At 36.4% G+C, this 13392-nt stretch overlaps 1 protein-coding gene across 1 annotated transcript in view; it reads right to left on the reverse strand.

Annotated features, from left to right (window-relative positions):
* CSRNP3 (cysteine and serine rich nuclear protein 3) overlaps positions 1-12218 on the reverse strand; it is a 143622-nt gene extending 131404 nt beyond the window's left edge. The window contains exon 1 of the mRNA XM_020990862.2: positions 12121-12218. Coding sequence (XP_020846521.1) covers positions 12121-12148 — 28 coding nt within the window. The 5' untranslated portion in view covers positions 12149-12218. The remainder of the gene's footprint in view (positions 1-12120) is intronic.
* Between the last annotated feature and the right edge of the window lie 1174 nt (positions 12219-13392).

Consider the following 13392-nt stretch of genomic DNA (forward strand, 5'->3'; position numbering starts at 1 on the left):
TTTCTTTGGATATGGATAGCATTTTCCATCATGAGGCCTCTGGAAATGTCTTAGATCCTTGTATTGCTGGGAAGGGTTAAGTTTGGGACACGACAACTCTTAAAGATGGTCTCCTAAGCTCTCAAGGAAAACAGCCCAAGCTATGTATAGCCATGTTAAAAAAAATGCTCCAGATCACTAAAAATTAGAAAAATGTAAATTAAAGCAATTCTGAGGTTTTATCTCATACTAAACAAATTTGGAAAATGACAAATGTTGAAAGGGCTTCAGAAAAATAGGCCCACTGAGGCACTTTTAGTAGAGACATGGAGTTGCTATTTATAATTCTTTGACCCAGTGATAACACTACTAGGTGAGATATATATATATATATATATATATATTAATATATATATATATATATATGTATATATATATATGTATATATATATATATGTATATATATATGTAGATGTGTATATATATATGTATATATATATATGTATATATATATGTAGATGTGTATATATATATATATGTACACACACACGTATATGTGTATATATAATATACACACACACATATATATATACACACTCACACATACATATATATATACATATATATCAGAGGGATCAAATAAATAGAAAAAAGATCTTTTTGTACAAAAATATTTATAGCAGCTCTTTTCATAATGGGAAACAATGGGAAACCAAGGGCATGCCTGCCTGTCAGGGAATGGATAAATAAGTTATAATATATGCATATAAGGGAATATTATTGTGTTTTAGGAAATTCAGAGAAAGCCAGAAGACTTTGGTGAATTGACTCAAAGTAATGTAAGCAGAATCAAAAGTACAATTTGTGCTATAACGTCATGGTAAAAACAAACAATTTTTAAATATGTAAGAACTTTGACCAACATAATGATCAACCATGATTCCACAGGAATGATGAAGACTGCTACCCATATCCTAACAGAGAGATGACAAACTAAATAGAATGAGACATATATTTTTAGACATGGCCAATTTAGGAATTTTTTTTTGCTTTACTATGTTTATTTATTACAAGGGATTTCCCCCACTCCCACACCCTACACACACATAACCAGTGGGAGAGAAGAGGAAGGAAGAAGAAAAAAATAGATGCTTGATAATTGAAAAAAAATTTTAAGACTTCTAAGGTGCAGAATGATTGGTATCAGCATCACTGGGGGGAATGCCTACATGGAAAAAAGAAGCGTCTTTGGAAACATTGGAGTCTGAGATGAAATCAAGTACCATCAGGCATTTTCTGATTCCCTACCCCAGCTTCTAATACTTTCCCCTCCAAAAATTACCTGATATTTATTTTGCATATTTTCACATATCCTTAAATATACATATTTCTTCCCCCTATGGAATGTAAGTTCCATTAAGGACAGTTTCAATTTTGTCTTTTGTATTCCTAGCACTTACCACAGTGTCTGGCACACAGTAGGCATAGCATAAGTGCTTGTTGGTTGGCTGACTGAAATATAGAATGGATACTTGGAGAGAAATCATTTTCATGTTTTACTCAGTTGTTTGCTTTGAGAGCTCTGTAAGTAACTCTGTCCATTTAATGTTAACATTCTATACTAGACAAATACTCCAGTATTATGGAAAAAAGTTCAAAGGGTAGAAAAAAAATGTCTTTGCATTTCTCATGAGACTTCAAGAGGGGAAATATATTCCACTGAACCTAATTACATTACTTATATTAGACAAATATAAATGTTTTACATGTAAATTAAAATCAATGCCCTGATCAAGAAACCCACTTCCATTCTTTACATTAATCATACAACATAACTAAATATAAGTAATAAATGAAATTCCTATGGGCAGGTCTGCATATAAGCCTGATTCAGTAGCTTCCTATTGATGACAGTCTATGATTTCTCTGACATGAAGAATGCTTTTCTTACTTGTTTCTGTGACAGTCTTTTCTCTACTATATTCTTTTCCATTCTTTTTTTTTTTTATCAAGGATTTAACCACCTACTCACATGTTGCTAGTGACAATTTTTGTAAGGAAAAGAAACAAGTCACTTAACTTCATGTTGAGTGATTTTGATTGTTAAATATCTCCATTGTTCGTTCTTACCCTCTCTATAAGGTGGTAATGTTTTATGTGTACGGTTGTGGCTAAGTTGCCATATAGCAATTAGTCCTATAACAGTTTTGTTAGCATATTAAAAGGGCATTAAAAACCCAATTAGCCCTGAAAATCATAAAAACAAGCAGAATTATCTTGATTATAGGGTCAAAAATAACATTTTGATGTGCTAACCACCCCTGAAGAACAGCAGTTATGAACTTAGATAATCAAACCATTTGTTAAAGAAAAATATAGGAAGCCCAGGCTATACCAAATTACTGATCTCTGGTTATCTTTAACTGGGAATTATATAAAATATGGTAACTGCTGCTGCCTGTAACTCTACTTATTATCTCACAGGATATCCTGAAAATGTTCTCAATTATCCAAACCTCTTATAACTATATTAAAACTGTTTGTATATAGCTACTGATATGAAATGTAGTATAATGGCTAGAAAGCCAATCTTGGAGTTAGACAATCCTAGATCAAGTTTTCCTTCTAATAAAAATGAGCTAGAAGACCTTGGGCAATTCATCTTGCTTCTTAGCTCCCTAGGCAACTTTCTGAGACAGTAAGCCCAAAGGAATGGGGGATCTCCATCCCTACAGAGAGTTTTCCATGTCTTGGGTTCAGACCTGGAAGAGACTGCTATTGTGGCCTGTGAATGCACAGTTTGCAATTAGCAGTTAAAATTGTGACTTTTGTGTGTCATTATGTTACATTTCAAGTGGTTATAAAAGGAGAATTTTCATTTTTTCACAGATTGTATAAGAGACGGCATGTTATAGTAGAAAGAATAATGGATTTGGAATCAGAGGCCCTCAGTTAAAATCCAGATTCTGCTACTAACTACCTGTGTGGCTGGGCAACTCATTTCTTCTTTCTGTATCTCAGTTTTCTCATTTGTAAAATGAGAAGGTTGTACTTCTACATTGCCTTCCAGTTCAAAAGGTGTAATCCTATGCTGAACCTCCATTGGATTTAGTAGACGTTCAGCTTTAGGCAAATTAATAATAGGCAGAATTTATATGATGGCTCAAGTTTTGCAAAATGCCTTACAAACAGTATCTCATTTTATCCTCACAACAACCCTAAGGGGTGCTATTCTTATCCCCATTTTGCAGATGAAGGAACTGAGGGAGAGTGAGGTTAAATGACTTACTTGCCCAGGATCATATACTAGTACGCAGTTAAGTCCAAATTTGAATTCAGGTGATCCTGACTCTAGGTGCTATGTTAGAATTATTATTACGCCTAGCTGGGAATTTCTACCAAGGAAGTCATTTGAAGTTCACCAAGGTAAAGGAAATCATGGATCTTTCATATATTTATTATTTGCCAACAATGTCCACATTACTACATATTCTCAATAATATGGCTAAGTATGTGGTATTCACATTTTATGCAATATTGACTTGGTAAGATTTTAGTGTGTATTTCTCAAACAAGGCATTTTTAAGGTATACTTAAATTCATCTTCCCCAGCTTGCTGGCAACATTCTTTCATTTTAGTTCACTATATATAAGCTGTGGAACCACTCCAAGGATTTTATGGCAAGGTTAAGCATGACTCTGGAGCCCTGCTGCTGAAACTCTTCACAAAGCCTTACGTCTGTCTACAAGGCTCCCAGTGACAAAGAAAACTGGACACTACTTCCACTCTAGAGAGTGGATCTGAAGCCTAGATGCCACATTGCTGTCATGCTCTATCTATGAGGCTCCCAAAAGACAGTCTCTTGTTTCTTAGTTCAGCTTCTCATTAGTTCCCAAATATCTCTTGTTCATAAATACCCACAATAGAGAATAAAGAAAGGGGAGAGAGGTATAAAAGAAAATGTTATAGCTTGGATAACTTTCTGTCCCTATTGATCAGCCACATAATAAATAAATAAATAAATACTTTTATCTGAATGAAAGAGGGAATGTATTTTCATTTTTTAAAAAAGGTTGGAAATAGGAAGGAGTTGTTGTTCAGTGACGTCAAACTCTTTGTGTGACCCCATTAGAGGGTTTTCTTGGCAAAAATACCTGAGCAGTTTTTCATTTCCTTCTTCGTCTCATTTTATAGATGAGGAACTGAGGCAAATAAGGTTAAGTGACTTGCCCAGGGTCACACAACTAGTAAATATCTGAGGCCCTGATTTGAACTCAGGAAGATGAGTCTTACTGCCTTCAGGTCCAGTGATCTATCCACTGTACCACCTAATTGCCCTAGGGCAATAAAGATGAGAGAGGCACCTAGAAAAACCTTAGGTGAAGCAGTGGAGAAAAGATATAGCAGCAGAAGAGAAAAGGAAGGTTAGGAGAAGGTGGGACTAAATGGTTAAATGCTGCATCTTTTTTTCTTGCTAAGTATACAGTGTGGTCCAAGAACAGCTGGAAGATAAAGGAACAGAGGGTTTGGAGTTTCTTTATGTCCCAGCAATAGACTGTATCTGGAAGTCTGGGGATAGGAGTGTCTGACGCTTCTGGACTACGGAACGAAAAACAAACATTGGTGACAGTTTTGTTGTATTGCTGATTTGTATCTTCATCAGTCAGTATATTAGCAGTGAGTAGTCTCTCCAACTAACAGAATTTGTTGGCAAATTTTAGCCTGCGCTGCCAATAAAAATATTTGGTCCTGTGAAGCATCTTCCTGGTACACTGTGCCGCCTATAAAACGGTTTATTTTTTTCTTCTCTGACTTTTTTTTTGTCCATGTGTTTATAGAGCTCTGAGATAGTTGTCTCAAGGACTTTTGATAACGCTCATAGTCTGTTGAAATTGCAAGTATCCCAGAGGACCAAAAGCAGAGCTGAACACCAGCTTCCATGTTCTTGTGTCCTTGAACATATTATAAAATCTAAAAGAGATCAAATAAGACTGGGGCTGTTTTACAAGCTTGTCACAAACTCTATTGTTGATGAGAAATGGTTCAGACTGGATGGATTTGATTACCTTGACAAAACTGACCATTCCACAGATAGTAACAGGTCCTTAGTCCTGCTTCAATTCTCTAAAGTTCACAAATGTTATTGCGGCCCCTTTTCCCTCCTCTTTCTCCTTCTGTTATATAAGTATACACTGAATACAGAGTTATCATGTCCCAGAGGTAAAAGGGACATCTAGTCCAACTTGTACCTGAAGAGAAATCCCCTCTACAACATGGCCAGGTGAGCATCCAGCCTTCATTTGAATACCCCTCCTCTGGCCTTCCTCCCTTTGAAGTTATATTCCTATAATTCACCAATTCAACCTTATGCTGTCATTTATCCTTGAATTCTTTGCTTTCTTGCCCTATTAACACTCATCTGTTTCCAAACTAGAAACTTGGCGTTAGTCCCACCAGAGTAGGAGCCTCTTCGGCTTCTACTGGCATAGTGCCAAATCCTACTGGAAGAAGTCACAAGATCTTGTTGATTGGAACCACTACAAAATTATATTATCTACTCTCAACTGGGCTCTCACCATCGTATAGCAATTCCTCTGCTCTATTCTTATTGACTCTTTATCACAGAGGTTCTTAACCTTTTCTGTGTGTTGTGGACATCTTTAGCAGTCTGGTGAAATTTGTGGACCCCTTTCCAGAATAATGTTTTTAAGTAATTGAAGGAAATAGTAGATGTATTTTTCCCATCTAAGTTAATAACTTTTGCTCTCTCATGTTGTCAGTTCAAAAACTCATTTCCCTTCAAACCACCTTCACCAAACCATTCCTACTTCCTTGCAGTGAGATGATTCCCTCATACTTGGTCAAAACAAATGAGGTCATCTGTTACAAGCTTCTTTTTCTCCTCATTCTATAGCACAAGTCTTCTGAATATTATTGCCTTTTCTTACCTCCCTTTTTTTTTCTCATTTTTGATCAAGAGGAGAGCCTTCTGCCATTAAAGGTCAATTCCTCAACTTAAGCCCTCAATCTCATCATCCTTTCCCCTCTCCTTTGTGAGCTTGTCCTTTCAATTATTCACTCTTTCTCTAATCAATCTCTTTATCTACTGCTGTCTTCCCTAAAGCCTATTTGAATTAACATGTCCAAACCTTCATCATCCTTAAAAAAAATCTTCACTTGAGCCTACTATCCCTCCCAGGTTTTATTCCATACATTTTCCCTTTTATAGCCAAATTCCTTAAAAAATGTCATATGCAAATCTTGCCTCCACAGCTTTACCTCCCACTCATTTCTTTTGCAATTTGACTTTTCTACTCTACCATTTGACTGAAGCTGCTCTCTCCAGGATTATCAATCATCTTTCTTGATGCAGCATTTCAAAATGTTACCTCCTCTTGGATGTTCTCTCCTTTCTGTTGTTGGGTTTGTTTGGTTGGGTTTTGGTGACACTGCTCTCTCCTGGTTCTCTCCTCCTACCTATCTGACTTCTCATTCTCAGTTTCTTTTGCTGGGTTTATCAAAGATCAATTTTTCCCAGAGTGAAAAGGATTCTGATAATGAACTATGGACTGAAGGTATAGCTACTCAGCCCTTATTTTGTGTTTGTTTTCTCCACTAGGGAGGATAATCTTTGGGCTATGGAATAGCAAAAACAAATAAAAACAAAACAAAACACATTGAAACCTAAGGTCATGGATGGCGTATTATGTACTCTTGTCCCCAACTCTGAGTTGCCTCCAAGGCTCTGTCTGCCTGTTTCTCTGTCTTTTTCTGTCTGTCCTTCACTGTGTCTTGTTCTCTCTTTCCTCTAATTAAATAATTTGTTAAGCTGTTATTATATATCAGATACTGTGCTAAGTAAAGGGCATAAAAATATAAAGGATGGTTCAATTGCCACACCCAAGAAGCTTACCATCTAATGTAATAGATAAATACATACATTTGTATTTGCAAAATATAGTATTTAGAGAGAAATAGCACTAGCAGATGGGGGGGCAATAAGGAAAGACTTCATGTAGTAAGTGGGTTTTTATTTGTGTCTTGAAAAAAGAGAGGAATCCTATGAAGGAGGTCAGGAGACAGTGAATTCTGGGAGTGGAGGACAGTCTATGTGAAGATCCAGAGACATGAAATGGAGTGTCAAGTAGAAAGAACAGAGAGGTCAGCATGGCTGGATCACAGTGTGAAGGAGGGGAGCTTAATATACAATGTGACTGCAAAGATAGGTTAGGCCCAGGTTGTGAAAAGCTCTAAAAACTAAACAGAGGAGTTTGTATTTTATTGTATAGGTAACAGGGAGCTACTGAAGTTTATTGAGTAGGAGAGTGACAGCCAAATCAGCATTTAAAGAAAATCACTTTGGCAGTTGTTAGTGTGGGAAAAGACTTCAGGCAGGGAGACCAACTGAGAGGGTATTGTAATAGCACAGGTAAGAGATGATGAAAGCTGTCATTAAGATGTTGGATGTTGAGAAGAGAGGAATTGGATATGAGAAATACTGTGCATGTAGAAATGGAAAGATTTGGTAACTGACTGAATATGTGGGGTGATTGAGACTGAGTGGTTGAGAATAATGCCAAAAATACTGAATTTGGCATATTGGAAGAATGGTAGGGGCTTCAACAGTAATAGGGAAGTTTGGAAAGGGGGTGGGTTTTGGGAAAAGATCATGAGTTCTGCTTTTGACATATTGAATTTGACATGTCTCTGGAACATCTAGTTTGAAATGTTCACTAGGCAGATGATGATGTACAACTGAAGGGCACAAGAGAGAATGGGGCTGTCTGTGAGTCATCTGCATAGACATAATGATGAAACCCATGAGCCAATAAAATCATTGAGAGAGCGAAGTTCAACAATCTGCAGTTCATAGACTATTCTCTTCCTCCCTTTGGAAATAAGGATGACACTTACCTTTCTCTCTGTCATTCATGTCTGTCCCATTCTCCACAGTTTAAAAATGATCAGCTCAGCAATTACATATACCAGTTCCTTCATCACTCTTGCTTTCATTTATTTCAGTCTGATCACTTGAAATCAGTGAGCCCAGCTAGCAATTTTCTTATTATGCCATCCATGACCTTAGGTTTCAATGTGTTTTGTTTTGTTTTTATTTGTTTTTGCTATTCCATAGCCCAAAGATTATCCTCCCTAGTGGAGAAAACAAACACAAAATAAGGGCTGAGTAGTTCTACCTTCAGTCCATAGTTCATTATCAGAATCCTTTTCACTCTGGGAAAAATTGATTCTTTGATTTTCTTCTTGCCTCACCGTACTGAAAAAAGGCCATTCTTTCGTTGCCCTAAATATTCTTCACCAATTTCAACTCATTCCAAGTTTTAGCACTGCTAACATTATTTATAAGTGCACAACTTCTAATATCTGTTCTTGCCCCTCTTTCTCTCCTATACATGCATTTAAACAAAATAAAACAATAGTTTGTTGCTGACTTCCCCATGCTTATACACCAGCCTCTTTTAGACAAATTTCTCTCTTTACCTGATCCCATTCATCAGTTGATCAACAAGCATTTATTAAGCCCTTACAAAGCGCCAAGCACTGTGCTAAGTGCTGGGGATAAAATTTAAAAGCAAAAAAATACTCCATGACCCCAAGGAGATTACATACTAATGCATTTATTATATAACAAATTCTGTGACATTTAAGTCACTGGTTCATTCATAGCAGTTCCTTTAGAACCAAAGTCTAATTGCCTTTATTTTTTTATGTAAATGTATTTTATTTTTCCCCAATTACATGTAAAGATACTTTTCACATTCAATTTTTATAAGATTTTGAGTTCCAAATTTTTCTCCCACCCTCCCTCCTGTCTCCCCTCCCTGTCCTCCTCCCTCCCCAAGATGGCAAGCAATCTGATATGGGTTATATATGCGCAATCTGATTACCTTTAGATCTTAATTTCTCTTAAGTTATAGACATGTCATTAAAAGGTATGTGCTAGACTAAGATTACTTGATCATCATACATCAACATTTTCTAACCAGTGGTATTTTGTGAAAAATAGCATTTATGGTAACAGAATCTTCCTGTAAATGTCTGACATCTATAAGTAAGACTATTTCAAATAGGATAAAATGCCCAAATGTCTCTATTACAAATAGAAGGAATTTCTACTTTTTTTAGTACTAATTGCAATGGATTCTATTTCTTTTATATAACAACAAAGAAGCACCTATTTAGTATGGGACTGACTAAGGAAAGCAACTCAGTCAAACCTAAAACAGATGGGCCAGAACAACTGATTTGCAAAGCAGAAATTCATTGCTAGTTGGGTGTCTATCACTACAGTCTATTTCTTACCTCTTTCAAAGGGAAGAATGTCCTGTTCCATCACAAACAGTAAGATGCCAGTTTAATCATTAAAAAATGGGGAAAAAAACCTTACTAAGGCTAAAAAGAAAGTATAAGATGGTCTATGTTGAAACAATTTTTAAAACATTTAGGGTAAATTTAGGGAAGGTGGATTAAATGGAATTTTTGCATATGGGCAAACCAAGGAACATTCTGTTTTTAGTAACTTGGCAATTATGTTGCCAGAATACAAATTGAGAAAAGCTGGAATTCATTTAGAATAATAGTAAGGACTGGCATCTCTATAGTACCTTAAAGTTTGCAAAAATGCTTTAACTACCTTATGTTATTTGGGCCTCACAACAAATCTACGAGGTAGATACCATAATATTTTAAACTAAGTCTTATTTGATGCCAAGTCCATCTTGGCATCTCTATTAACTCTATTAACTAAGCTATACTGGAATAAGCAGAGAAATTCCTAACAATTGAATTTCTAAGGAAAAAATGGTATATGGGAAGACGTAGAAAAGATTCTTTCCATTCTCTGCCTACATTATAAAAATACAATTCAGTATAACTTTGGGAAGGAAAAGTCTTCTCCTGCTGTATTTGATTTATCCAGCACTTGCATTTTTTTTTCTCAGTCATTTTGTATAAACACTCAAAGCTTTCATTTACTATCCTACAGTACTCTTGTAAGCGGGGAAGAAAGGAGTTAATACTACCCCCCCCATTTTATTGATGGGAAAACTAAGGCACAAAGATTTTAAATAGTTTGTCTTGGCAACTTTTCTAAACTGTTTTCACTCATTCAGCCTTTTTCATGGTATAACTAGAGAAGTATATTTGACAAATTTTTGTCCTCAGTAAGTAACATAAGGAATTACAATATTTACCTTTAGTATATGAAGTGAAGAGAATATTTAAATTGCTATTTTCAGACCCTGGATGTATTCTGTGAATGTGGACAACCCTAGCCATACCTAAAAAATAATATTTCCCTCTTCTCTAATGTTGAAGCTTCAGTGGGCCAAATCATATCAAGAGCACTATTGAGACAAACAGTTTGAAGAGATTAACCACACTTCAGTAAAAGAGCAGATTTGTGAGCCAAACGCATTAACTGGAAAAGCCTGGTTCTATATGAGGATTTGTATTTCATGTTTGATCAACAAGTTAATAAAATGATTTGTGGATATTCTGAAATTTTGGGGTTTTTGTGTCACTTTTGTACTAGGACAAAAGGGTCAACGTGAGAGGGGGTGGGATGAATATAGAAAATAACGGGAGGGGAGAGGTTAACAGAACTAATAGGAAAGAGAGAAGAGAAAGAAGAAAGAGAGAAAAATAAATAGGGGAGTGATAGAGGAGAGTGGCTATAGTGTTTTATGGAGTAAGAGGATACAGGAAAAGACGGATGGGTAGAGAATGTTTCTAAATTGGGAGTGGTTTGTTAAAAAGAGATGGCGTGGGTGTCAAAAGGAATATGACTGCTCAATTCTTACATCTTCAATGTTGTCACGAGCAGATAGTTAGAACCGAGTTCTGGGAGTTTAACCAGTGCTCTTAACTATTCTAATTTGAAAGCCCTACTTTAAAGGATTTTCAAGGAAGTTTTCCATTCTTTGCAGTACTAACAAAAGAAACCTTGACCAGTAAAATACAAGAGGTTCATATCTTCCCCAGGCAAAGTGATGGACTAGGACCCCTGTCTCAGGGTTAAAGGTGATTAAAATGGGAGTTGGGGATTTTCTCTTAAAACAAGCATTTTTGTAGGATTTTATTCCCAAAGAAATCAGAATACGGGGGAAACAGAAGAAAGGTGGATTTTTTACAATTCCCATTTATTCTATTATTATTTATCCTTTATATCTCTTAATATGTTTGCAATTATACCATCTTAATTTCCACTGTGTCCAAACTGAGTGGTGATAATAGGATATTGTTTTCTTTGTTAATACAGTTATTAGTTCTCTCATTACTCACCTTCTCTCCCCTAACAACTTCTCTTTGATTGTGAATTACTCTAGGACTTCTTCTAGAGCACAGTCTGCTGGTAAATTGTAGTTTCTTTTTTTCCATGTTTAAAAATGTCACTTTCCCAACATCTAGCTTGGGCTAGTGCACTTACACCCTGTTCAGTGAGAACATGTAAAAGCAGAACATAGGATACTTAGTAGAAAGCTTGTCCAAGTGTTGACTGCATCTTCTTTCTTTTTCCTAGCCTTTTGAGAGCCACCCCAACATCATGAGAAATATAACAACTGCTAATGTTGATCTAAAGGTAGTCCTCCATCCATGGAGAGGGATAATTGATGGGTTTTGCCTATGATCATGTTTCTTTTACCTCCAACAGATTGAGCTCTGTTCCTGCTCCCTGCCCTCCCAGTATCAGAGTGATTTATTGAAGGTGTCAAGGTTGTGAACAACAAAACCTCTGACACTATTGAAGAAGTGATGAAAACAGAAGGAAGTACCTATAATCTCCATCTCTTGAGTTATAGATCCATGTCAATGGTTTTCCTTTCTCCCCTTCACCGTGTCTCTCTTTTTTTTTTTCTTCCCTTGCTCTCTGATGAGCACTAATCTTTCACTTGGTTATAAGCCTGCCTTCTGTGTTATAATAGACCAGCCTTACTGTCTAAGGAAGAAAGCATGAGGAGATAAGCTAGGTGTTTAGATGTCATACCTGGCTACCATTACATCACATACCCCATGCTCAGATCCTCTATCGTTGGAAACCACACCTTACCAACAATTACTTTTGAGTGTTCTTAGAAGCCATTGACATTTCACTAAAAGATTAATGATCAGAATGGTCTTACCGACATGAAAATCCTTACGTGTAGACATGTGTGCAGTTTCCTTTAGGAGTCAAAGGGTGAAGCAAAGATGTCTGGGGAGGCTAAACGGAACTGTGGTAGATAACTGAGTGCCTGCAAAGTCATGAAAGACTTGGACTTGCAAAGTCATAATAGACTGAGTAATGCATGACATCACTAGCACATTTATGTAAGTGGTATTCTGCTTGAAATTCTACCCATCCTTTAAAACCCAGTTCAACTGCCACCTTCTCTGCAGTGTCTTCCTTTGTACCCTCATTGGTAAAAACAACCTTAGCTATAACACTTTGTTTTGCACATTCTGAACAAGTCTACAAAACATTATTTTCTATTATATTTATTGTGTATATGTCAAAACCCCCTACCAGACTGACATGAAGACAGTGTCTAATCTAAGCTTTGTATCTCTTCCTAGGAAACTAAAATGAATTGAATTAACACAGTAGAGATTGTGATTACAGACAAACATGCTTTTAGTTGAACCTGATTAAAAGAATCATAAAGGGGTAGCTAGGTGGTGCATTGGATAGAGCACTGGTGCTGGAGTCAGGAGGACCTGAATTCAAATTTGGCCTAGACACATAACACTTACTAGCTGTGTGACTGTAGGCAAGTCACTTAACCCCAATTGCCTCACCAAAAATAAAAAGAATCATACAACTGATCATCTGGATCAGTCCCCTTACACTATAGGTAGGTCAAGAAATTCTAACTTTTTCTACTTGTGAACTTTCTTTTGTTCTTATTTATCTTCTTACTATTTTTCACTCTTTGATTATATTTTGATCCAGATTTCTAATGTTTGTTATTGGTGTGAGGATATCCTGGTAAGGAAACCTCCTCTCCCTATGTAAATCTGCAGCTTGTAACTCACCATCTCTTAGAGTTACATGCAAGCACTGAGAGGCAATCTCTTTGACTTAGTAACTTGCCTAAAGTCACATAATACATGTCAGAGATGAGACCAGAATCTAGGTCTTGGAACATCAAAGTTAGCCATCCATCCACTATGCTAGGCTGAGCAGTGGCATGTGTGGAGGTATGTGTGTATGTTGGTATATATGTATATGGAGATATATATATATCTCCATATACATATATCCATACATATCCATACATAAAATGTATGTTGTCCCAAAAATCTTAGCTTTGATAAAATTTTGGGATAACTGGTATTGTCTGTGGTATGTATATGTGTGTGTGTATACACGCGCGAGCGCATGCGCCAGTGAAGTCCTGACTCAGATACTTAGC

Source organism: Phascolarctos cinereus, unplaced genomic scaffold (assembly GCF_003287225.1).
Source record: "Phascolarctos cinereus isolate Bilbo 61053 unplaced genomic scaffold, phaCin_HiC Scaffold_726;HRSCAF=1367, whole genome shotgun sequence".
In the NCBI taxonomy this organism is placed as follows: Eukaryota; Metazoa; Chordata; class Mammalia; order Diprotodontia; family Phascolarctidae; genus Phascolarctos; species Phascolarctos cinereus.